General features: G+C 44.1%; 4 protein-coding genes across 5 annotated transcripts in view; 1 reads left to right on the top strand and 3 right to left on the bottom strand.

Moving 5' to 3' along the window:
* Spindly (spindly) overlaps positions 1-22177 on the bottom strand; it is a 243722-nt gene extending 221545 nt beyond the window's left edge. Inside the window, exons 1-3 of one of the 2 annotated variants that reach the window (XM_065235243.1) lie at positions 21783-22177; positions 20899-21721; positions 19960-20829 (exon numbers count right to left, since the gene is read on the bottom strand). In XM_065235243.1, the coding sequence (XP_065091315.1) occupies positions 19983-20829; positions 20899-21721; positions 21783-22014 (1902 nt within the window). In that variant the 5' untranslated portion in view covers positions 22015-22177 and the 3' untranslated portion in view covers positions 19960-19982. Of the gene's footprint in view, positions 1-19941; positions 20830-20898; positions 21722-21782 lie in introns of those variants that run through there. The other variant, XM_065235242.1, reaches the window with a different exon arrangement.
* LOC135712236 (uncharacterized) lies at positions 296-1987 on the bottom strand. Its single transcript, XM_065235195.1, has 2 exons — positions 803-1987; positions 296-742 (listed from the first exon to the last, which is right to left on the bottom strand). The coding sequence occupies exons 1-2, from the start codon at positions 1985-1987 to the stop codon at positions 296-298; spliced, it is 1632 nt and encodes a 543-aa protein (XP_065091267.1).
* Positions 2572-4397, top strand: LOC135712281 (probable 4-coumarate--CoA ligase 1). The gene is made up of 3 exons (XM_065235245.1): positions 2572-3145; positions 3243-3368; positions 3437-4397. The coding sequence occupies exons 1-3, from the start codon at positions 2610-2612 to the stop codon at positions 4395-4397; spliced, it is 1623 nt and encodes a 540-aa protein (XP_065091317.1). The 5' UTR covers positions 2572-2609.
* Positions 17474-19283, bottom strand: LOC135712234 (probable 4-coumarate--CoA ligase 1). The gene is made up of 3 exons (XM_065235194.1): positions 18734-19283; positions 18512-18637; positions 17474-18446 (listed from the first exon to the last, which is right to left on the bottom strand). The coding sequence occupies exons 1-3, from the start codon at positions 19267-19269 to the stop codon at positions 17480-17482; spliced, it is 1629 nt and encodes a 542-aa protein (XP_065091266.1). The 5' UTR covers positions 19270-19283; the 3' UTR covers positions 17474-17479.
* Positions 22178-25807: the final 3630 nt, after the last annotated feature.

Here is a 25807-nt window from a genome sequence, read left to right as displayed (position 1 = left end):
TTAAAGACAAATTTGAACAGAAACGCAAAAAAAAAACTTCACCTACACGCTTAGAAATTATTACCGAACTTTTAACAGATTAACGCTGTTTCACTAAATTTCAATTTCAAAACACTGTCAGTCTTGTTTAAATAATCGAGTCGTGCCATTGCGGTCAAGTTTTCCTTGTTTTGAAGCTTTAAAACTCATCAATTAAAAATTACCAAAGTTGGCAATCATTTCTAAGTGTGTAGAGCTTGTTAAAAGTTTGACAGTTGTTTTACGACCGTTGGCTGTTGAAATAAAAATATCAGCCTCAATTTTGCATCTCATTATACAGCTCAACGGCAATGTCGCGGCACTTCCGTCTCAACATCTTACCCGATGGCGTCATCGGAAAGGCATCCACAAAGTAAACCCCGCCCCGCAAGTGCTTAAAGTCCACCATCCTCTCCGCCACCGTATCGATAATCTTCTCCTCGGTTAGTTCGGAATCCAACGCTTTGACCACCAATGCCGCCGGCAAATCATTCCCGGGAACTGGAATTCCTGTGACGCACACGGCGACCACTCCCGGCACCTTCAGGATTACAGTTTCGATCTCCGTTGGCGAAATCTGATAGCCGGCATACTTGATAATATCCTTCTTCCGGTCCACAATATACACCAATCCATCCTCATCCACCCGGGCAATGTCCCCGGTGTGCAGCCAATCGTCGTCCGCCTTCATCTCTTCCGTTGCCTCTGGATTTCCGTAGTATTTCTGCAATTGTATTGTGCTTAGATTAAATGAAACTCTCCAAACAAAATCCACATCACAAACCATGAAAACGAATGGCGCCTTAATGAGAAGCTCTCCACCCTGATTGAAAGGAACAGCATTCCCTTCGTCGTCCACAACCTTAGCCTCGATTCCGTTGGATAAAACCCCAACCGAACCGTCCTTGTACGCCGCTTCACTCATACTTCCTGACCCTCCCAACTCCGTCAGCCCATAGATCACGTGCAGCCGACCCTTGGGCAGATACATCTCGAACGAGCGCTTCAAATCCGCCGACACCGCTCCTCCAGCGCAAAGCACATGTCGCAGGCTCGAAAAATCCGCCATTCCGACGGTCGGTTCGTTCAAAATCGCCAACGCATGCGACGGGGGCAATAAGATCAAACTCACCCGGAACTGCTCGATCAGATCGATCGTCATACCCGCACTGAATCGTTCCGTAGTAATCACCCGCGTCGCACCCGCTACCGATGCCATCAATAGCGTACCGATACCGGATATCCAATACAAGGAACTCAGACACAGCACCCGATCCGACTCGTAGCACGTCCAAATGCAGGTCAAATTAGCCACGCACAGTCCATGCGAGAGACAAACGCCCTTCGATTTGCCAGTAGTTCCCGACGAACAAAGCACAATCGCCAGCTCATTCGCCGGATCCTCGATCCTTGCCGGTTGATAGAACTTCTCCGTCCCGGTTTCAACCAGCAGATCGTCGACCCTCCCATACCCGTTAATCCGCGCCCCAAAAACCATCAACTCTGGTGCGATGCCAGCCATTTCGAACGCCCCTGTAATTTGATCCACCAAATCGCCCTCACAGATCACCAGTTTCGGCTTGATCGTTTCGAACATGTGCGCGAAGTCCTCCCGATAGAACCCTGGGTCCAAAGCATTAATCGGTGCACCCAGCATTAAGCATCCAAACACCACGGCCGCCACTTTATCATTGTTTCGCGCCACGATCGCCACCAAATCACCTCGTCCGATGCCCACAATGGCGGCCAAGTTCTGCGCCACGCGGATCGCCCTCAGCCTCAGCTCGCGGTACGTCACCCGTACGCCACTCTCCGCACTGATCTGGGCGATCTTCCACGGGGCCCGGTTCAACACTCGCCAGATCAGTTCTCCGACGCCCTGGTTCGGATTGTAGAGCGGCGGAATGTTCCGGCCCCGCCAAACTTGTTCATCTTCGTCGAAAAAGGTGTACACGTCACGTGGAAACATGCTGTTGCTGCTGCCTGTTAGGTCGACTAACTTTCGAAGAATGCGGAACCCTATTTCGGTGTGGCATGATTCTAAATAGAATCGATGGCAGTTTATAAAAGAAGTATGGTCATTACGGGGTAATTGGAACAGGGTCGATAATTTGTGAGACGTACGAGCATCTTCCACAGGTTGTCATAGGGGGTGGTTGGTTCTTTTAAACTTGACTCCATCGTGACCTTGCGTGTAATAAAGTGGTAGGCAGGCAGATGTTGGTTCCCACGGTCCGAAGAATGGCATACGGTGAAGTAATATTTTATCGATCAAATGATTGAATTATGAGGAAGTGATTTCTGTAAATAGTACATACGGGACAGTTCATAGGGGTTCATTATCGAAGTACTTATCAATGTACGTCATTGGATTGGTGGTTCAGGTTTGTTTGCGATAGGGGCAGGAAAGCCATTCATGAAAAATACGCTCTTCTTATCTATTTCCGAAATTGCCTATTAGAACATATATCTCCGTGTAAAACGAGACAAGATAAGCTAAATCATCTACGCATGACATGCGCCAATCGACTAACATCAGTCGGTATAGTTTCTGTGACCAGAACGCGCATCAACCACATCACAGAGCAATCATGTTCACGTCCTACGATCCGTCAGGAAAGATTTGGTCCGGCCCCAGGCAGCCGGGTCCTTTCAACCCGCAAGCTAATCTGGGCCAATTGATCTTGAACGTACTGGAACGAAACCCAACTATGGTGGCCCAGGTCTGTGTGGAGTCCGGAGTGGAGTTGACCTGCCAAGAGGTACGTCTCCGCTCGATACGAGCCGCACAGAACCTGACCAAGCTGGGCTGCAAGCAAGGTGACATGATTGGCTTTGCCGTGAGGAATCGCGAAAACGTGGCGCCTTTGGTGTATGGCTGCTTCCTGATTGGGGCTCCCGTGAACTGCGTTGATCCGGATTATACGACCGCAGATATGGCGCACATGTTTCGCATTAGCAAACCGGTGCTGGTAGTGGCCGACGAAGATAACGTGGAAACGGTGAAGGCAAGTTGTCAGGCTGTTGGGATAAGCCCGAAGTTTGTCGTGATGGATCGAGCTTTCGACAAAGGCGATTTGTCCGGTTGGGATGTTGTTAAGGAGACCGGTAACGAGCAGTGTTACTTGTGAGTAGAATCTGCGAATTAGGCAAAGCATGTCTACCGTCAAGGTTCACGTGTTTATGATCGATAAGACTGTGCACAATCTCAATTTGCTTTACAGCCCGCTATATCTGGGTGACTCGGAGAAGCTTATCGCAGCTGTTGTTTGCTCGTCCGGAACTACTGGAATGCCCAAAGGAATCTGCCTGTCACATGCAAACATCATTCATCAATATGCTATGATATGGTAGGTTTCATCGATCGTTCTAGATTCCATATCAACCTGTATAACCTGCCGCCTTCTGCTCTCAACAGCAACATCCACCTATTTAACACCGCCTTCTCGTTCAGCTCTCTGTACTGGGTATCCGGATTCATCCCATTAATTCAAGGTCCGTTTAACAATGCCACCCGCTACATCTCGGCTCGCCCATTCAGCCCGGAGGCGTTCTTCGAAATCGTCAAAAAATATGCCCTCACGCACGTGTTCTGTCCACCGGCCCAAGTTGCAATGCTACTTCAGAGTCCTCTGTTGGGAAAAGCCGACCTTTCCAGTATCGAGGTCTTCTACTCGGGTGGAGGCATTTTTACGCCTGGACTTCGCAAGTCCATCGAGAAATGGCTGCCCTCGGGTAGGACCGGCGTGGGCTATGGGACGTCGGAGATCGGCTTCATAGCCACGGATGCCTTCGGACCGATACGAGAAGGATCGGTAGGACATCTGGCTCCGAACATTGAAGCCAAGGCACTGGATGATGATGGGAAACAAGTGGGCGTCAACGAGAGGGGTGTCCTCTGGCACCGGTATCCCATCAAACCGATGGGATATCTGTACAATCAAGCCGCAACCGACGAGATCCTGACCGACGACGGATGGGTTTGCAGTGGAGACGTGGGATATTTCGACGAGGATGGCTATCTGTTTTTGGTCGACAGGAAAAAGGAAATCATCAAATATAAAGGCTATCAAATATCCCCATCAGAGATTGAGGCCACGATCGAGGAACTACCGGAGGTGTCACTTGCATGCGTGGTGGGATTATTTGACTCGGTATTGCACGTAGATCTACCGACGGCAGTGGTTCAACTTCGAAGGGAACGCAAGCTTAGTGAGGGTCGTGTGATCGATCATGTGGCCAAGAAACTTGCGGATTTCAAACACCTTCGCGGTGGAGTATTCTTTGTAGAAGACATGCCACTGACCAAATCGGGGAAGCTCCAAAGGTACGAGATACGCAAGTATGCTGAACGAAGACCTACATCGACTGCAAATTGAATATACTGTTTTAATCCGTACAATTTTTTTTTCTTAACATAAGGCCTGTCGCAACTTGTTTTCTGGCACTTTTTTTTTCAAGGCTTATGGTTGATTTAACCAGCCACTGTTAACAGGGTTCTCTTTGTTGTTTGGGTGGCGAGTTTGGCGAATATGGCAAGAAATCCTGCGCCATTAGTGGGGCCAAGCTTGCTTCCACTCACTTCGCTATAAAACATGATTTTTGAAATTATGGAATCATTGGACGCTATAATGATATTTTGTTCTTGTAAACTAAAAGACTAGGTTGAAAAGAATGTATTTGACACATAAAATCTGTCAATTTTGCATTAAGCGAGTCACAATTAGCGAATTTATGACTCGTGAGCGTTCACTCAGAGTGAGCGCTCACGAATAATAAAATCGCAGATTGTGACCCTCTGGAAGCAAAATTGACAGGTTTTATGTGTCAAACACACACTCTTCTTGTAACTTACAAGTACTATTTTTTTTTTTTCGAGAGTTGACCAACTGCAGTCTTAATAGGCTAGAATCTCGGTTGGGCTCTCCATGCGATACACAATACTTTCAGACGACTCGAGCTATGGTGCTCACTAGGTCACTGCAGCTTTTAGGCTCGTATTGTGATCAACTGTGTGTATTAGATTACGACCATAAATCCGGAGAACCCCGAGATCTGGGCGCAATCGCCCCTGCAAACAAACACGTCAATCGTCGGTCTCCCGCGAACAAAAGAACAATCCTGCAAACAAACTATAACAAATCATAGAGGAACTATTCTTCTACCTGTTTGTGTTATTAGCTTTTCCAGGCTGAGCCTCAACTCGCGAGAAACCGACAAACGACGTGCCCATCTACAAAAACAACCACGCTCCAACCTCGAAGCTCTCCGGAAATATGTGATAAATCATGTAAATGTGAATGGAATACAGTAATGTCCCGATTTTGTCAGCCCCCTTTTTTGAAAATGTTTTCCAATGTTCTACAAAACCCATGCCTTTTTTCAGTAATCTTCTTGAACCTATTGCACCAAAGTATACTTTAAATATCCCTCTTAACGAATGACGAATGAGAAAAATTTAGATTTATGATTATGTGAAATTATTGAAAGAAAAAAGTCTGAACGCGGAGGGGCTGACAAAATCGGGTCATTACTGTATTTAAAATAAATAAATTCATTCTTACCTTTTATGGTTGTTTGATTATTAATTGCTATTATTACCTGCTTAGAGTTGGCTCCTTTAAAATACTGTGTAGAATTTACCTCATTATTCATCAGTTCTATGGTTCTATCGATTTGTGATAGAACCAACAATCAATACGAAACTAACGATTTCAAATTGGCTCACTACTTGACTAGCCTATTGGTCCCAAGCAAATCGATTAACGTATCCCATTCCAGTCAACATTCAAGTACTACACAATGTTTGTTTTGATTAGCTATGAAAGTTTGACAGATAGAATGAGGGGTTATTGAATTTTCCTATGTTAGCTTGGGACCGAAGATAGTACCAGAGCTGAGCCAAAAAGTTGAGCACGTTACTTCGGGACCTGCTAGTCTTAGAGTTACCTCTATGATAGAACCACGCTCAACATATTATCATAGAGGTAACTCTAAGACCACTGGGTCCCGAAGAAAATCATTATTATTTTTGGCTCACTCAGTACCAGAACAAAGGTCCCAAGCAGTCCCAAGCTATTTCACTCACCCCTGCATGTTCTGCATGAATCCACACACCCCTGATGTTATCTGTCAAACTTCCATAGCGAATCAAAACAAACATAGTGTAGTAATAAAGTTTCAACTATAATAGGGTACGTTAATCGTTTGCTTGGGACCAATAGGCTACTAAAGTGGTGAGCCAATTTAAAATCGTTAGTTTCGTATTGATTGTTGGTAATATTGTATCTGCTTTCATTATTTCATACATCAGCTTGAATTACATTGATCGATATTACATTTTTTGCTGTGTACCGTTCTGACGAGAAAGAAAAACATTATTGATCTCGATTGAAAACCTCGTTGAAAACCTCGTTGGAAACCTCCAATTCGAAGAAAATAAAATACAAAACTGGTTGGGTTTCACGAAAACAGCAACATGAGAAGGAACATATATGCATATATGCCTAAAAACTATAGATACTATAGATTCCATAGATAAGCGGAGGCACAAAGTTGTTTTGGCAACCATGAAAAATAAATGATCTTACTGGCATCCGTGAAAAAAGTTCATGCCATCATAGAGCTCTTCACGGCAAAAAGTTGTCACATCTAATCCAAATGCCTTGCACTTGACTTAGTCGGTCATGCGGCACTACGAATCGAAGTGATTTATCATTGATTTTCAAGTGATTTGCGTTTAGAGACAAAGTGATTTGTCGATGAAAAATATGTACTGTGTAACAATACCCTGTTCACATTACAACCTATATCACGTAATACAGGCTGTCTTGAGCTATCATGCATAAGATTTCCAGTGAAAACTAGATGTATGAGTGCTCATTGCAAGACAGCGTATATCACGTGATATACGCTGTAATGTGAATATCCCGTTCAAATAAAAATCAAAAAAAATCAAAATGATTATCATTTTAATTAATACCACCGACAAACCGACATGACACTTAATTCTGACTTATGTCCGAAAACTGTAAACGGTCGATTTAAATGTGCAGTGATCCGAACTGTCAAAACCATAGTATTTTTTGATCTAGATAAAAATAATTTGTTCAGAATAGATCAGACACGAACCAATTCATAACTTTTGCATGCGGGTTCATAGCTTAGCTAAATATTTCCCGCGAACCAGGAGCCAGATGTCATTAGTGTGCTTTGGTCAGAAATTTTATTATTTTTGATATGGTCATTCATGTTGGTTTGTCGGTGCTTTAAGTCTGATATTTCATTCCGCATCGAACGTTTGACTGTTTCGGTCTAGTGTTGCTTGCACTCCGTTATCAGTACTAGTTTTTTTCCCTATTGAGGTTTTTTTTTCAAACCGCTTTCACACTGAGTGGTGTTATAGTATACACAAGTGTAAAGGGTGTCCACGATGAAATTGCCACACACAAAATTGATTCGCAAAATTCGAGTTTTCATCCGATTGCCATCAAATTTTCAGGGATTGAGAAATAACTATTAAACTTCATTTTACCATTTTACTCGTATTTTATTTACAGTCCATACGCAAATGCCCGCACCTTGGGCTCAACCCCGGCCATAAGATTCTGCACAACCTGTGAATCAACCGTTTTTTGCATGTAAACCCATACTTTCTTCAGTTCCTCGACTGTCTTCACTACCTTAGGTCGTTTAAGAAGGTGCTGCTTCATAATCGCCCAGTACTTCTCGATGGGGCGGAGCTCCGGAGTGTTGGGAGGGTTGAACATTTTCGGCACGAAATTGACCTTATTGTCCGCATACCACTTCAGCACGTCCTTGGAGTAGTGGCATGAGGCCAAATCCGGCCAGAAGATTGTTGGGACGTTGTGGGCCTTCAGGAGAGGAAGCAGCCGCTTCTGGAGGCACTCTTTTATGTACACCTGTCCGTTCATCGTGTCCTGGGTCACGAAAGGTGCACTCCGCTTCCCGCACGTGCAGATGGCTTGCCAAACCAGGAACTTCTTCGCAAATTTGGACATCTTCTGAGTGCGGACATGCTCCGGAACGCTGAATTTATCCTTGGCCGTGAAAAAAAGGTTGCCGGGGATCTGTTTGAAGTCGGCCTTCACATATGTTTCGTCGTCCATGATGCAGCATTCTACTTTCGTCAGCATGTTGAGGTACAACTTCCTGGCACGGGTTTTGGCGGACTTGTTGTGCTTCTCGTCGCGATTAGGAGCCTTTCGTACCTTGAACGTTCGAAGCCCAGCCTTAGTTTTGGCCTTCTGGACAAAACTTCGGCTTAGGTGCAGCTTCTTAGCCACATCCCTAACGGAGGCGTTCGGATTTCGGTTGAAGGCCCCAACTACGCGGTTGTGATTTTTGGTGTTGTACGGAATACTTTTTCCTTCACTTCTGGGCTTCCGATCGGTGGTCAACCGTTCCTCGAACCGCTTAATCACTCGCGACACCGTGGAATTCGCGATTCCCAACGTTTTAGCGATGGAACGATGCGAGAGATCCTTGTTCTCGTGATGAATGCGCAAGATTTTATCACGCACGAGCTGTTCTTTCGACTCCATTTCCACTCCGAGTTTTGATCACAGGACTTTAAAACTTGCAGGATGTAAATAATGCACTATGAACTAAATCCACCAAAATTTTCATTAAATTCTACCCAACGGTTAAAAAGTTAGAGCTATTTCATAGTGTGGCAATTTCATCGTGGACGCCCTTTAGTGAGCATCGCGGAATTGCATTTGCCGCACAACCGTTTGAGAAAGGAAGCAGTCATTTCCGGCCGAGTCCGGCAGATGAGCTGTTCATCTTTAGCCAACAAATTTCATCGCATCACGCCACTGCAACATCAAGGTCATCGAGTTCACCAGCCGGCGAGCCAGCCGGTGCTTTGTTGAAAACACTCATCACCATCATCCTCACATCAGTAGATCATCGTCATCAGCCATACTCCGTGCGCTTGTGTGGAGAGTTAAGTAACAAACGGTTATCTTCCGTTCTCCGCAACCTGATTAATCTCCATACAGCGTTGATTAACTTTTCTGACACCTTTTTGTTTTTCCTAAAAAAGTTTTCATTTTTTTTTTCTTTTTTTCACTTACTGTTTTTTTGCAGTCTGATTAATCTCCCTATAGTGTTGATTAACTTTCCTGGCACATTTTTTTTGCTTTGATGGATTAAGTATTATTTTTACCGTTATATTTCTGCATAAGTTTTTTTTTCTTATATATTTTTTTTATTATTATTTTATTTTTTATTTTATTTTTTTGTTTTCCTTACGCATATTTTTTTTTACTTAAGACCCCGCAATGGATGAAACAAATGATGGCGGGGGTATTGCGCTAGCAGATATCTCCGATGATGAGTCTGTTGAATCTCCATCATTCGAAAATCTGCTTCTCACTGAAGAGAAAATGGATACCTCAGGGGACTCTACTTCGGACCCCAAAACGAGCACTGGAGCTTACCCAGAGGTGATGTCTAAACAACAGCCTCCTGCACCCCCTGCCTCCCCTTCTCCACCATCGCCCCCTCGTCCACCTGTTCCCCCTACTCCAACCGTTCCCTTAAAAATTTCTGCGACCCCCCGCCATAAAGCTTACCCAAGCGGCTCAAAAGGTCCGTGGGTTGTTTTTTTCCGGCCCAAACAAAAACCTTTGAATATTTTTCGGATTTCGAAGGATCTGACAAAACATTTTTCGGCCGTAACCGATATATTTAAGGTGACGCCAAACAAACTGCGCGTTACCGTTGATGACCTGAAACAGGCAAACCGGATTGTTGCCTATGAGCTTTTTACGATGGAATATCGAGTCTACATCCCCAGTTGCGACGTAGAAATCGAAGGAGTGGTCACTGAAGCGAGTCTAACTTGCGAAGATTTCCTTCATGCCGAATCCTTCGGTATTTTTAAAAACCGTACCCTTCCGAAAGTGAAGATTCTGGATTGCATCCAAATGCAATCAGTGTCTCTCATTGGCACGAAAAAAAACGTACTCTCTGTCAGACTCGTTCCGTGTGACCTTTTCAGGATCGGCGCTACCTGACTACGTCGTAATTGGGAAGGTTCGACTGCCTGTACGCTTGTTTGTACCACGGGTAATGAACTGCTCAAAATGCAAGCAACTTGGTCACACCGCTGACTTCTGCTCCAACAAACCGAGCTGCGATCAATGCGGCGAGCTGCATGCAGATGGTCCTTGCCGGGCTACCCCAAAATGTGTTTACTGCAAGGATACTCTGCATGCTTTGGTTGATTGCCCGAAGTACAAACAGCAGGGAGAAAAACTTAAGCGGTCTTTGCAAGCTCGCTTCAAGAGGTCACTTGCAGAACTCTTAAAAAACACCGCTTCATCTTCCCAAACCACCCCAAAAACCAAAAACACATACTCCATTTTGCCAGATGATGATCAGGGCTCTGACTCAGAGGTTGGTGAAGGTAGTCCCTTTGTCTTTAAAGGCAACACGAGAAAGCGATTGAAAAAAAACGTCACTCAAAATCCGCGTAAGACCTCTCGTATGGACTCCCAACCTACCTTGACAAATTTAAGAGGTAGCGGAAATGTACCGAAACCCCCACCACCGGGATTTAAATCTTGTAATTTTAACAAGGACTTTCCGCCACTTCCGGGATCATCTAAAACCCCAGATATCCCAGTTTTTCAGCCAGAAAAACAGCTGAATAATCAGCAAGAACATGATGCCATGTTCACGTTTTCTGGAATTGTGGAGAGCATCTTCAATATATTCAACGTCTCTGACTCAACTCGGAACATTATTAATTTAGTGCTTCCATTCGTGAAAACTCTTTTGAAGCAACTAGCTTCTAGGTGGTCCTTCCTTGCATCGATCATATCCTTTGATGGATAATTTACCGAATGAGGTCGGGGATATGATCTCTGTTCTTCAGTGGAACTGTAGAAGTCTTATACCGAAACTTGACACATTCAAATTTTTAATTCACAACTCACTTTGTGATGCATTTGCTCTTTGTGAAACATGGCTTTCTTCAGACACCGATCTCCCTTTCCACGATTTTAACATTATTCGCCTTGATCGAGCAGATTCGTATGGAGGGGTGCTTCTCGGGATTAATAAGCTCCATTCCTTTCATAGAATCGATCTGCCTTCCGTGACAGGCATTGAAGTTGTCGCATGTCAGGTAAATATTCGAGGTAAAAGCCTCAGTATTGCCTCAGTATATCTTCCTACAAGAACTGCGATTTCTCGCCAAGGTCTCTCAGATATCTGCTCAGCTTTATCTGAGCCTCGGTTGATCTTAGGAGATTTTAACTCCCACGGTACAGGCTGGGGGGAACTGTACGATGACAACCGCTCAACCCTGATATACGACCTTTGCGATAACTTCAATATGACAATTCTAAACACTGGGGAAGTAACACGAGTGGCCAAACCTCCAGCAAGAGAAAGTAGATTAGACCTCTCCCTCAGTTCGAGCTCACTATCGTTGGATTGCTCGTGGAAAGTAATCCAAGATCCCTACGGTAGTGACCACTTGCCAATCAAAATTTATATTACCAATGGTTCATCTTCTACTCGCTCGGTTGACATCGCGTACGATCTTACGAAAAACATTGACTGGCAAAAATTTGCGTCCGCGGTTATTGATGCCAGTCAATCGGTTGAAACACTTCCTCCACTGGATGAGTACTCCTTTCTCACGCGTCTAATCATCGATTGTGCGCTGCAAGCACAGACGAAACGTGTTCCGGGTGTTTCCGTTCGCAAGCGACCTCCCACTCCGTGGTGGGATAAGGATTGCACCGACGCGAACAGCGAGAAGTCCGCCGCGTTTAAACGCTTCCGCAGACACGGTAAGGTCGGGGACTTCGAGCGGTACACCGACCTCGAGAAAACTTTTAAGGGCTTGATTAAAGCCAAAAAACGCGGTTACTGGCGTCGGTTCGTCGATGGTTTGTCGAGAGAGACTTCCATGAGAACACTCTGGAATGTCGGCAGGAGAATGCGAAACGCGTCATCACCGGTCAACGAAGACAAGGAGTACTCAGACAGTTGGATATTCAGCTTCGCGCAGAAAGTTTGCCCGGATTCGGTGTCGGTTCAAACCAACGTTCGTGATAGTCCGTCGGGTAGTAACGAAATAGATTCTCCGTTTTCGATGGTGGAATTCTCACTTGCTCTCCTCTCATGTAACAACTCAGCTCCAGGAATGGATAGAATCAAGTTCAACTTGCTCAAAAATCTCCCAGACGTCGCGAAGAGACGCTTGTTGAACTTATTCAATCAATTTCTGGAGCAGAACATTGTTCCGGATGATTGGAGGCAAGTAAGAGTTATCGCCATTCGAAAACCCGGTAAACCCACGTCGGATTATAACTCGTACCGTCCCATCGCGATGCTGTCCTGTATACGGAAATTGTTGGAGAAAATGATTCTTTTTCGTCTAGACAAATGGGTCGAGTCGAATGGTTTACTTTCAGATACGCAATTTGGATTTCGGAGAGGCAAAGGAACGAGCGACTGTCTTGCGTTGCTTTCAACTGAAATTCAACTGGCCTATGCGCAAAAACAGCAAATGGGTTCAGTTTTCTTGGACATTAAGGGGGCTTTTGATTCTGTTTGTATCGATGTCCTTTCGGATAAACTCCACGATAGTGGGCTTTCACCAATTATGAACAACTATTTGAGCAACTTGTTGTCTGAGAAATATATGAGCTTTTCTCGTGGAAACTCGACAACTTCACGAATTAGTTACATGGGTTTCCCCCAGGGCTCATGTTTAAGCCCCCTTCTTTATAATTTTTATGTAAAAGACATTGGTGGCTGTCTTGATGAAAATTGCTCGCTAAGGCAGCTTGCAGATGACGGGGTTGTGTCCGTTATAGGGCCAAGTGCACCGGACCTGCAAGGACCATTGCAAGATACCTTAGAAAATTTGTCTACTTGGGCTATGAAGCTGGGTATCGAATTCTCTCCGGAGAAAACTGAGTTGGTTGTTTTTTTCTAGGAAGCATCATCCTGCACAGTTACAGCTTCAACTAAAGGGTAGAACAATCACTCAAAGTATATCTTTCAAGTATTTAGGTGTCTGGTTCGATTCCAAAAGCACGTGGGGAAAACATATTGCGTATCTAAAACAAAAATGCCAACAAAGAATCAATTTTCTTCGTACAATTACCGGAACTTGGTGGGGAGCACACCCGGAAGATCTTATCAGGTTGTACCGAACAACCATCCTTTCGGTTTTAGAGTACGGCAGCTTTTGCTTCCAATCCGCAGCAAAAACACACATTCTTAAGCTGCAACGGATTCAATACCGTTGCCTTCGTATTGCGCTAGGCTGCATGCACTCGACTCATACGATGAGCCTCGAAGTACTCGCGGGTGTTCTCCCACTGACAGATCGTTTCGCTGAGCTGTCTTTCCGGTTTCTCATCCGTTGTGAAGTACTGAATCCTTTGGTAATAGAACACTTTGAGAAGCTGCTCGACCAAAATCCTCAAACAAGATTCATGAGTTTGTACTATGAGTACATGACGCTGGAGGTTGGTCCTTCTTCATTAATCTCCAATCGTGATTGCTTTCAAGCCTTCTATAGTTCCTCTGTAAATTTTGATTTGACCATGATGCAAGAAATCCATGGAATACCAGATCACCATCGGTCGATGGTTGTTCCCTCAATTTTTGCAATCAAGTACCACCATGTAAGTAACGATAAAAGATTTTTCACAGATGGGTCAACCATAAATGCTTCCACTGGATTTGGTGTATTTAATCAATTTCATAGCGCCTCCTATGAACTGCAGAAACCATGCTCCGTATACGTTGCGGAACTTGCAGCTATATTTTACGCAGTAGAGCGAATTGCCTCACTACCCTCTGACCATTATTTCATTTTTACGGATAGTCTTAGCTCATTGGAGGCTATTCGTTCAATGAGGCCGATGAAGCACTCCTCGTATTTCCTACCTGAAATACGATCTAAACTGAGTGCTTTATCTAACTGCTCCTATACTATCACCTTAGCTTGGGTCCCATCTCATTGCTCAATTCCGGGTAATGAGAAAGCGGACTCATTGGCTAAGGTGGGCGCTATGGAAGGCGATATTTTTGAGCGACAAATCGCCTTCAACGAATTTTTCTCCATTGCTCGCCAGCAAGTCCTCATCAGTTGGCAACAAAAATGGAATGATGGTGAATTGGGAAGATGGTTACATTCTATTCTCCCACAGGTGTCGAACAAACCATGGTTCAAAGCACAAACGAAGTGACAGACGGAGCGGCTCGAAAACTTTGGTGACAAACCTGCTATTGCAATTTTTCAGTGTACCACATGGCAACACCACTACCACTGGATTGTACCACAAGGCAACACTACTACTGGATTGAACTAGCATTTTCACCAAATGTACTAGAATGTTTTGGTTCTATCTCTTTCACTCTACTCAAAACTGAAACGCATAAAAAAATGACAAAATGATACGCACTCTTTGCACACTGTCAAAGAATCATTGTACACAAAATAAACTTTGTGCAAAACCAAAACAAAAATACTATCCCATCTGGTGGATGATGGCACAAGCTTCTAAGAAAATTCTATTACAGCAAACCACATTATTTTAATTGATTTCCTCGCCAGTTAGTCGTCTGTCACTTCGTTTGTGGTTCAAAGAGTTGGACATGAGCCGCGACTTTATACGCGTAATATCAAGGCTTATGTCCCATCACTGCTCGTTAGACTCGCATTTCTATCGAATTGGGCTCTCAGGCAGCAATTTATGTGCGTGTGGCAGTGGTTATCACGATATCGAGCATGTTGTTTGGTCATGTACCTTACACCGTGTTGCCAGATCTGAGTTATTAACATCCCTCAGGGCCCGAGGAAAACAACCCGCGATACCCGTTAGAGATGTCTTGGCGAGCCGAGACCTTGACTATTTGAATTTAATTTATGTGTTTTTAAAACGGATAGATTTGAGGATTTAGAAGTTAGTGTCATCTTGTGTTCTCCCAAGTTGTTAGCTACCCATCGGTGTACCCCCATGTTTGTCTTTTTCATCAGAGTGTCGCCTAGTTCGAGATCAAGAGCACGTTGCTCTCCAAACCATGTGTTCACAATCCCTACCCTGCCATCCATTTGTTACAATTTGTTACCCCTAACCTCGAGATAGCCGCGAGTAATCGGCCCCCGCTTTACTAACGTTAGTTTTAAGTAATTCTGTTATCTAAACAATGAATATCGGCTCCGCAAAGCTACAGCAAATGAGCCTGGAATTATTATTAAAAAAAAAAAGAAAAGTCTGATATTTGTCGTTAAGCATCTCCAACTACGTAAATTGTTAACTTCACGCATGGAGTAAAACAAACATAATTAGTTAAAGTATAAGGCAAGGCAAATTGAGGCAGCGAGCGGAGATCGGTTGACTGAAGAACAACAAAGCAACTGGTGTAGATCAACTACCAAGTGAGCTTTTAAAATACAGTGGTGAAGCACTGGCTAGAGCGCTGCACAGGGTAATTGCCAAGATTTGGGAGGAGGAGATATTACCGGAGGAGGAGATATTACCGGAGGAGTGGATGGAAGGTGTCGAATGCCCAATCTACAAAAATGGCGACAAGTTGGATTACTGCAACTACCGCGTGATCACACTTCTGAGCGCCGCCTACAAGGTACTCTCCCAAATTCTATGCCACCACCTGTTACCATTAGCAAGAGAGTTCGTGGGGCAATACCAGGCGGGATTCATGGGTGCCCACGCTACCACGGACCATTTTTTTGCGATTCGGCAAGTTCTGCAGAAATGCCGCGAATACAACGTGCCCACACATCACTTGTTCAGCTATGGCAGATTATGCACGAGTACGGATTTCCGTATAAACTGACGCGATTGGTCAAGACGACGATGGATCGAGCGATGTGCGTTGTTCGAGTATCGGGGACATTCTCGAGTCCCTTTGAATTTCGAAGGGGGTTACGGCAAGGTGATGGACTTTCGTGTCTGCTATTTAACATTGCGTTGGAAGGTGTTATAAGAAGAGCTGGGAGCTGGGAGAGGAAGAGGTTCTAGGGAAGACACTGTTAGCTTCCCACCCCGAGTAAAGATTGACGGTGACGAAATCAAGGTTGTCGATGAGTTCGTGTATTTGGGTTCACTGGTGACCGCCGAAAATGATACCAGCAGAGAAATCCAAAGACGCATTATGGCAGGGAATCATGCCTACTTTGGACTCCGGAGGACGCTCAAATGGAATAAAATTCTCCGCCACACGAAGTTGATTATCTACAAAACGCTGATTAGACCGGTGGTCGTCTACGGCCACTAGACCTGGACTATGCTCGTGGAGAACCAACCGCCGGCTTGGTGTTTTCGAACGGAAGGTGTTGCGTACCATCTACGGTGGAGTGCAGATGGATGACGGAACGTGGAGGAGGCGAATGAACCACGAATTGCACCAGCTGCTAGGAGAACCATCCATCGTTAACATTGCAAAAATTGGGCGATTACGGTGGGCTGGATACGTCGTAAGAATTTCGGACGACGAACCAGTGAAAATGGTTTTCGAAAGCGACCCAACAGGAACAAGAAGCAGAGGCGCGCAGCGGGCAAGGTACCTGCGGACTCTTCGCAGACTACGAGGTTGGTGAAGTGTGGCCATGGATCGAGTAGAGTCAGCAGAGGACAACAAGGCCTTAGCCTAATTGGTAGGGTAAGTAAGATTTAAGATTTTCAGAATAATTAACTTGATCAGTATTAAGTCTTATATACTTCCTGATTAACATGCCGTCCTGGATTAATAACTGAGAGGCATCATTTGTATTTCTGAACAGTTTGAGATCTTAAGAATAATACTTGATCAACCTAAAGTCTTGAAAAATACCCAAAGAACTTTATTGAAGTCTTCGTCTATCTGGAGATCATTTGAATACTTCTTGAAAAACTTGCCATCTATGTAGAATATCTGAGATAATACGAACATCTACAAAATTCCATTAAGTTCTTGAAAAAATGCTCAACCTCATCCTTTTCTACGAATATTCCTGAACATCTGAGGAGTTCCTTAACATTAAACGAAGTTCCCAAAACTTTCAGGAATTTTATTGCAACTCCGCATAGGCAAGTGGATCTCTAACAAACTACTACAAAGTTCCCTAAAAGAAACCAAGATCCCTGACGCTCGTAGAGGTTTGCTAAACTTTATCATCTCCAAAGAAATTACCTGGAATTTTTCAAAATTATCCGCACTTCTTTGAAATGTTACGCAGTTCCTTGAATTGCTACGTAATTCGCTTAACTTATACTTAAGTTGCCTGCACTTTTACGTTTCTCGTTGATTTTATGTGAAGTTCCCTGAACTATGTCAAGGCATTTTAAGTTCAACGAAGTCGCCTGGTATTAGGAGATTCCTTGAATTAAACAATGTATTCTTAACTTCTACGAAGTTTCCCAAACATGTATATTTACATTATTTAACCTTTCATCTATATTTTGCGCACAGCCGCAGCAGATCTCTGTTCGGCATACTTCCGTATCTCGTACCTCTGGAGCTTACCCGACTTGGTCATTGGTAGCTCGTCTACAAAGTAAACCCCACCGCGCAGATGTTTGAAGTCCGCTAACTTCTCGGCCACATGATCCATCACACGGGCCTCACAAAGCGTGCAATCCCTGCGAAGCTGAACCACTGCAGTCGGCAGATCCACGTGCAACACCGGATCAAACAGTCCCACCACGCACGCATGTGCCACTTCCGGTAGCTCTTCGATCGTGGCCTCAACCTCCGCCGGTGATATTTGGTAGCTTTTGTATTTGATGATTTCCTTCTTCCTGTCAACCAAAAACAAATAGCTATCGTCATCGAAATATCCCACATCCCCGCTGCAAACCCATCCGTCATCGGTCATCAGTTCATCGGTTGCAGCCTGATTATTCAGATAACCTACTGCTCTGATGGGGTATCGGAACCAGAGGACGCCCTTCTCGTTGACACCCATCGAGTTCCCATTGTCGTCCAGCACTTTGGCTTCAATGTTCGGAGCCAGCTGCCCAACCGATCCTTCCCGTATCGGCCCAAAGGCATCCGCGGCTACGTAGCCGATCTCCGATGTTCCATAACCCACGCCGATCCTACACGAAGGAAGCCACTTTTGGAGAGACTTACGAAGTCCAGGCGTAAAGACACCTCCACCGGAATAGAAGGACTTGATACTGGAAAGATCGACCTGCTTCAGTCGAGGACTTTGAAGGATCATTGCTATCAGGGCAGGTGGACAGAACACGTGCGTGAGGGCGTACTTTTCAACGATTTCAAAGAACGCCTCCGGACTGAATCGACGTGTTGAGATGTAACGGGTGGAATTGTTAAACGGACCTTGTATCAGTTGGTAGAATCCCGATACCCAGTACAGCGAGCTGAACGAGAAAGCCGTCTTGAATAGATGGATATTGCTGTGGGGATAGGAATGCAGATCAATTAAGGTTGATTTGAGATCTGATCAACGAATGACACCTACCATATCAAGGCGCTTTGATGGATGAGGTTTGCATGCGACAGGCAGACTCCTTTGGGCATTCCCGTAGTTCCGGACGAGCAAACGACAGCTGCTATAAGTTTCTCCGAGTCACCCAGATATAGCGGGCTATAAAGCAAATTGAGATTGTAAACGATCTTATCAATCATACACACGTCAGAAATGCGGAAGACATGATTAGCTAAATTCTCAAATTCCACTTACAAATAATAATGCTCCATCCCGGTCTCCTTAACAACATCCCAGCCGGACAGATCGTCTTCACCGGAGGCTCGATCCATCACAACGAACTTTGGACTGATTCCCGCATCCTGGCAACCCGCTTTAACCGTTTCCACATTATCTTCATCTGCCACCACCAGCACCGGTTTACTAATCCGGAACATGTGCGCCATATCTGCGGCCGTGAAATCCGGATCAACACAGTTCACGGGAGCCCCAATCAGGAAGCAGCCGTACACCAAAGGGGCCACGTTTTCGCGATTCCTCACGGCAAAGCCAACCATGTCACCTTGCTTGCAGCCCAGCTTGGTCAGGTTCTGTGCAGCTCGTATCGAGCGGAGGCGAATTTCTTCGCAGGATAGCTTCACTCCGGACTCCACACAGACCTGGGCCACCATAGTTGGGTTTCGTTCCAGTACGTTCAAGATCAATTGGCCCAGATTGGCTTGCGGGTTAAACGGACCCGGTTGCCTAGGGCCGGACCAAATTTTTCCCAACGGGTCGTACGAGCTGGACATGATTGACTTGTTAAGTGGGTGGGTGCGTGCTGGCCAAGGAGACTTAACAAACTGACGATGAGCACGCTGATTCGTAGGGACCTAATCATGCTTAGAGATTTATCTTATCGTGCTGACTGGTCTCGCTTGCTACTGATATACACCTGAAGGACGGTCGTGCACGAGATTCGCTTAGACACTAAATAAGCAATTTTGGCAATTCATTTCGAGAAGAGCAGATAAGGAACTAAGTATGATATGATGGTTGGGCTTCCACAGGAATTCTACACGTTGAATTCACGATTCGATCATCATGATGACTGTGGTGTGTAGCAGCTGTTGCAAACGGTGCATGAAGATTACCTTTGGACTTTTTGTCAGTTCGAACAAAAACAGATCCTATCTTGAAAACCGATCAAACCCCTCACCTCCAACATGGGTTTACTTTGTGCTGGTGCAGTTGCAGTTTCTTTATCCTATCTCACATATGAAGCACTTGTTTTTAATGCCATCATAAACCATGTTTCCTCTCCAATTGAGGTAATGAAGCGCCGTCAGAGAATTTCGCGAGATTGCTGGACAAATCCCGCCCAAAGCAATCGATGATCTTTCGGAACAATAACCACTTGCTTCGATTTCCTTGCTAATCCACAACTCAATTGCATATATTAGGAAAACAAATCATCTCTGCTCTAATCAAGTAAGTTCTACAAAGCATTCTTACCTTCCATTCACTACTTTTGTTCGGAAAGGGGGACCTTCCGCTCCGGAAATTTAAACTTCCTGACCACGATGTTATGCTTGGTTCGTTTCTCCGAAATCCATCCCCAGGATTTAGATTCCGATGATTGCTGCTGCTGTTGTTGCTGCTGCTGTTGTACATCTCTGGCTCCCAGCTCGATATTCTCTTTCTCTTCGTCATCGTTTAGGACTTTGTTGGTAGCCAGTTTGGCGCCTTCCTCTGCTTTCACGGTCTTTACAAGCATTTCAGCAAATTGCTTCTTCTTCAGACTGTCCGTGAGTGGGGCATCCTTCGGTATGAAGACAATGTCCCGGTACGGCAGGGAGCTGGTTGGAGGTTTAAGCTCCTTCTTGATCGACCGTGGAGACTGGTTTGGTGTTACCAGGGGAGTTGCTAGCGGTGTGATTGTTTCGATTTTTGTGGATTTAGCCAGCGAAGCAGGTGGCAGCGGAGGTGGTAACAAGTGCGATTCATCATTTGGTACCTCAATCGAAAGTACAGTTAGATCGTGTTCCAGGTCGGTCACTGGATCCAACTCGCTGCCTACACCGGTGACAGTCTTGACATTGACTATTCCGGCTGTAAAGTCCAAGTGTGGTTTAGCCTTAACCATGGTCGCTTCGTCAATGTGGATTCCCACTGCCAAGGCGTCCAGTGGCGCGAAATTGATTCCATGTTCCTCCAGTAGAGACTCCCGATTGATAATGATGAAGCGTGACTTCAGTGCCTCAAAACGCCACTTGGCTAGGTCCCGCTGTGCTTCCCAGCATATTTCGTCCACCAGCCGTTTGGCCATTTGCGACTGGAAAAGTTTCGTCTTCAAGTCGCTACATTCGTGTCTGCAACGGAATAAATTGTATAATTATTACCTACTATCTTGAAAAATCACAAAGAACAAAATTGCTCACCTGTAAAACGACACAAAAGGCTCAACCCACTTTGTATCGCTAGCCGTTTCCAGCAACCTCCTTTCCGTCGTCGACAACTGTTCCCGCAACTGGCCGACCTCCTTTCCCAGGGCACTAATTTGCCGGCTTGTTTCATCCCGAAAGCCGTTGTCCGCCTTCGTAAACAACTCACTGCACGTCTTAATTTCGTTGCAAAGCTCCTCGTTCTCCCGTGTAAGCCTCCGCATCTGGAACTGACTCTCGCCGTACAGTTTTTTCATCTCATTGAAGCGTTTCCGCTGCGACTGCAGCATTTCAATCATCTTTTGCCGCTGATCATCCACCTCCGCAAACAGTGAATTGCCTTTCTGGTTGGCATCCTGAGGAGCACTCCGCAGGGCAGCGATTTCCGAATTCAAGCGCATATTCTCTTCCTGAGTGGAATCCAGTAGCACTTGCAGTTCCTCCAATTCTTGCCGTTTCGAGCTGAGATTATCTTCGACACAGTCGACCTTTTCCTCCAGATTTTCCACTTTGCTTTCCGAATTGACCAACTGCAACGTCAGCGTATCAATTTTCTCCTGCAATTCGGCGATCATCAGCTTCAGTTCTTCGTTTTCTCTCTCCAGGAAGGCTTCCTTTTCGGAAGTGAGTGATACATTTCCCGTTACCGATTCGGATTTGCCGGATGACTGTTCCAATTCTTCGAGTTTCTCTTTCAGCTGTACAATTTGCTTCTGTAAATCATCAACCGTGGTTTCTAGGGACAAATTGTGCTGCTTGAAATCCGCATTCGAATCTTTCAGACTCATCAGCGTCAAAACATACTTTTCCTTCAGTTTAGCTAAAACAACATAATTTTTAGTTTCTCCCAATCGACAAATACTTACAACCAAAAATCTCACCCAATTCTTCCTTGTGGACGGAATCAATCGATTCCAACTCGGCACTCATGTAGGCAACCGATTCGGAAGCCGTTTGGTAGTTCCGTTTCAGCTCATGACTCGTCTGCAGTTCCTCTTCGTGGGATCGTTTCAACGATCGGTAGGCATCGGCCAAGTGGCGGTACTGTTCGGCCAGTTCGTCCCCCGTTAGCGACTGAATGTCAGCGATGATTGTTTGGTTTGCTGCATTCATCTTTATTCACTTCTCTTCAGAATCATTACCAATGAATCAGTGCAACTAATATGCAATCGTACGAATAATTGAACTATTATTTACGATCAAAGTGAGCGAACAAATTGAAAATTTATACTGGAAAACTTCCGTTCCTGACGAGAATAATCTTTTACATGCTTTGTTTGCCGTTTGATTTCGGTTTTGTTTACAACAACCGTTCAAAAATGTTGATCTAGTACTTCGTTTTCCACAGTGTACACGGTAATCGCAAAAAACTCTTTTATGCCTACACTGAAAAATATTACAAAACGTAACAAGATTAAATTTTAAGCATTCTACGATTAATGAATATGTATACATTATTCCGATTAAAATTTGCTTTAAAAAGTATGGTAAGACCGAATAAAGACGAAGAATTTATTCAGTGTATATACCAAGTGCCAAACTCGTCCGAAATCAGAGATTAAACATACCACAAGTCAACTAGCAGCAGCAACGTAACCGGCAACGAAGTGAATCATATCCATCTGGTGGGATCTGGAGAAGTTTTTTCGACCGACGGCTCTATAAGAAGCGCGACACGTGGAAGTTGTGCTATTCGTTCCAGAATGTACAGGACAAACAAGATTTCTTTTAAGCATCAGCAGGAGTTTATCTATGATAGGTTTGACGGTAAGTTTTATGAATAAGTGTCTGTTGTGGTAAGGTAATTGCGATGATTTTTTGATTTCGTAGGTCCAAGGCATCCACGATTAATGCACCCCGCACACTCGCTTAGCTCCACCATAGAAGGCGAGAACATATTGAAGTTCACCGTGTACCAGATCCTTTACATCTTCCCTTGGTATTGTTCTCAACGAGGATCTCAAGCTACGTTCAGCCCAGGCCGTGGGGGAATTTCCGTAGATTCTTCAATCTGTGCCGGGAGCTGATAATTGATTAGTTTATTGGTTTGCTCTAACTGTTTTGCTACGAATAAACTATTCTTCATGACTAGCTTTTATTTTATATGAAAAAAAAAAAATTAAGACCACTCACTAAAAAAGAAGCCATAAAAGCATTCTGAATAAACCGTACGTATTCATTTCAGGAATATTTCTGTTTTATGCTATGTCACGCATAAACCATTTTTATACTAAGTGTGCATTCGCTCTCTTTATATCAAGCTATGCGTCGGTCAGGAGAGTTGCGATTTAGCGTAACTTTTAATCTATTTAGATTTGAAAATCCTTTGAGTGTGCCAAGAAGGAGGGTTGCTGAAGCCACCACCATTGGTGATGTCAGCACTGTAGCCTGCAGTTTTTAGGCTATGTTTATATGTGCAATGACGGTATGCGTTAAAAAATCTTATGTGAATCATTAATGAAACTTGAAATTTTCATGATTAGCTTGCCTAATTCAAAAATTAATATAATAAATATTTAATTCCTCCCGCATAAACGTGAACCATCACATGACCTTACCGATAATGGTTATAAATTGTTTATAATCCCTGCTAAACTTCAACTGAAATGGCTATGGAACTTCACATGAACGTTAGTGTGGTAAAGTTTTAACCTTATGTATTATGGTTTTTTGGAAGCGGACCTTACATATAATGGGTTGTTAAGAACCATTGCCATTCCAAATTCTTGTTTTCTCCATACATTTTCGGAAAGAGAACTATATTAGAACGTTTTTACTTATGGTTTGAGAACATTAATGGTTATGGTTATGGTAGTCAGTAAGGTCCATTAATGGTTTTGTATTATCACTCAACTTTACGTGAAATATATCGTGAATTGGTAATCAGTAATTTACAGGCAACCAATTCGCGATATATTCCACATAAAGTTGATCGATGTTACAAAACCATTCATGGACCTTACTGGTTACCATAACCATTACCATTAATGTTCTCAAACCATAAGTTAAAAGGTTTTAGTCTAGGTTTTAGTATAGTTTTCTTTCCGAAAATGTATGGAGAAAACAAGAATTTTGAATGGTAATGGTTCTTAAAAACCCATTATTTGTAAGGTCCACTTCCAAAAAACTATAATACTTAAGGTTAAAACTTTATCATTAAACGTTCATGTAATGTTCCATAACCATTTCAGTTGAAGTTTAGCAGGGATTATAAACAATTTTAACCATTTTAGGTAAGGTCAATTTATGGTTAACGCTTATGCGGGTACATGTAATAGTACGTTCAGACTACAGAGTTATAACAACAATCAATACGAAACTAACGATTTTAAATTGGCTCACCACTTTAGTAGCCTATTGGTCCCAAGCAAACGATTAACGTACCCTATTCTAGTTGAAATTCTATTACTACACTATGTTTGTTTTGATTCGCTATGAAAGTTTGACAGATAACATCAGGGGTGTGTGGATTCATGCAGAACATGCAGGGGTGAGTGAAATAGCTTGGGACTGCTTGGGACCGTTGTTCTGGTACTGAGTGAGCCAAAAATAATAATGATTTTCTTCGGGACCCAGTGGTCTTAGAGTTACCTCTATGGTTATAACATGTTATAGCGCTATCTTGATGGTGCGGTTTCTGTGTTGCAATTATTTGACAACCGTTATAACATGTTATAACCATTTATAACTCTCCAGTCTGGACAGCGTTTAAGCAACGTTTAAGCGCTTGTTGAAAATTTATCACGATTATTTTGCCGCGCAGCCAATCAAACATCTATGTGGACGCGAAGCATATTTTCTCAATTTTTGCATCAGCTGTCTTAGATCGGCAGATAATCGAGCCAAAGAACCAACAACTTTGGCTTCAAGCAAAATGTTCGTGGATGACGTTTCTGACACCGGAGTGTATAAAGTACGCATTTTTGAAAGAAAACGGGACAACCCATAAAATGAGCAGCGCTGGTGGTGTAGTGGTAAGCGTGATTACCTCTCACCCCAGCAGGCCTGGGTTCAATCCCAATCGGCGCCACCGGGATGTTCTGAGGCATAACATCTCTGATCACGCCTTCCTTCGGATGGGAAGTAAAGCCGTTGGTCCCCGGTTCATGAGTTGATGCACTTCGTGGAACTTCGGATCAGAAAGTGGCTCCACTTGTCATTTGCGAACACTAGCGCACCTAGCGGTAGAAGGCATCTTCTGTCTGCAGTTAAGATAGGCAGCATGCTATGATAGTGTGAGTGCACATAGAAAGCCCGTGTGGAACGCTACCACAACACATCGCATCCCTAATAAAAAATGTATAGTTAATTTGCTTAACGACGTGTTCTGGGTATCATCCAAACCATTTGTGGAATAGTTCAATGATTTGGGTTATCATTCGTTTATGGTTATTTGTTATTAGGGATGTTGAGCAGAAAAACGAGCCATTTTTGATTCACCGATTTGTTTGCAGTTCCCCTTCTGTTCTGTGGTTGATGGGTCGATAGGTAGAGTCCAGGTGTGGGAGCAGCCTTCCTGGCGTCGGTAGCATTGGTGCTCAGCACGGAAAACAAGATCGACGGAAAACAAATCAAGGAAAAAAAACCCATAAAATGCCTAAAATTTCACACATTTAAGAATTAATTAATAAAATTTATGCATTTATGAGTAACAGATACTCATAAAAGGTGTAAAAAATACACAAATTTTAGGTGTAGTCATGTTTTAGCCGAATATGCCTCAGAACATCCCGGCGGCGCCGACTGGGATTGAACCCAGGCCAGCTGGAGTGAGAGGTAATCACGTTTTCCGAAAGTGGTTTTGGTTTTCGTGGGCATACTTTGGTTCACGTACAAAGGACCTTACAAAGTTTGTTTACAAAAGTTTTTGTGCCGTTATCAAATGCTACGCCTGAAATGTCATTCA

Source organism: Ochlerotatus camptorhynchus, unplaced genomic scaffold, assembly GCF_037179485.1.
Source record: "Ochlerotatus camptorhynchus isolate MF236.1 unplaced genomic scaffold, CSIRO-AGI_Acam_v1.1 ptg000467l, whole genome shotgun sequence".
Taxonomy (NCBI): domain Eukaryota; kingdom Metazoa; phylum Arthropoda; class Insecta; order Diptera; family Culicidae; genus Ochlerotatus; species Ochlerotatus camptorhynchus.
The sequence above is the reverse complement of the archived record's forward strand: the minus strand, read 5'-3'. Positions and strand labels throughout refer to the sequence as shown.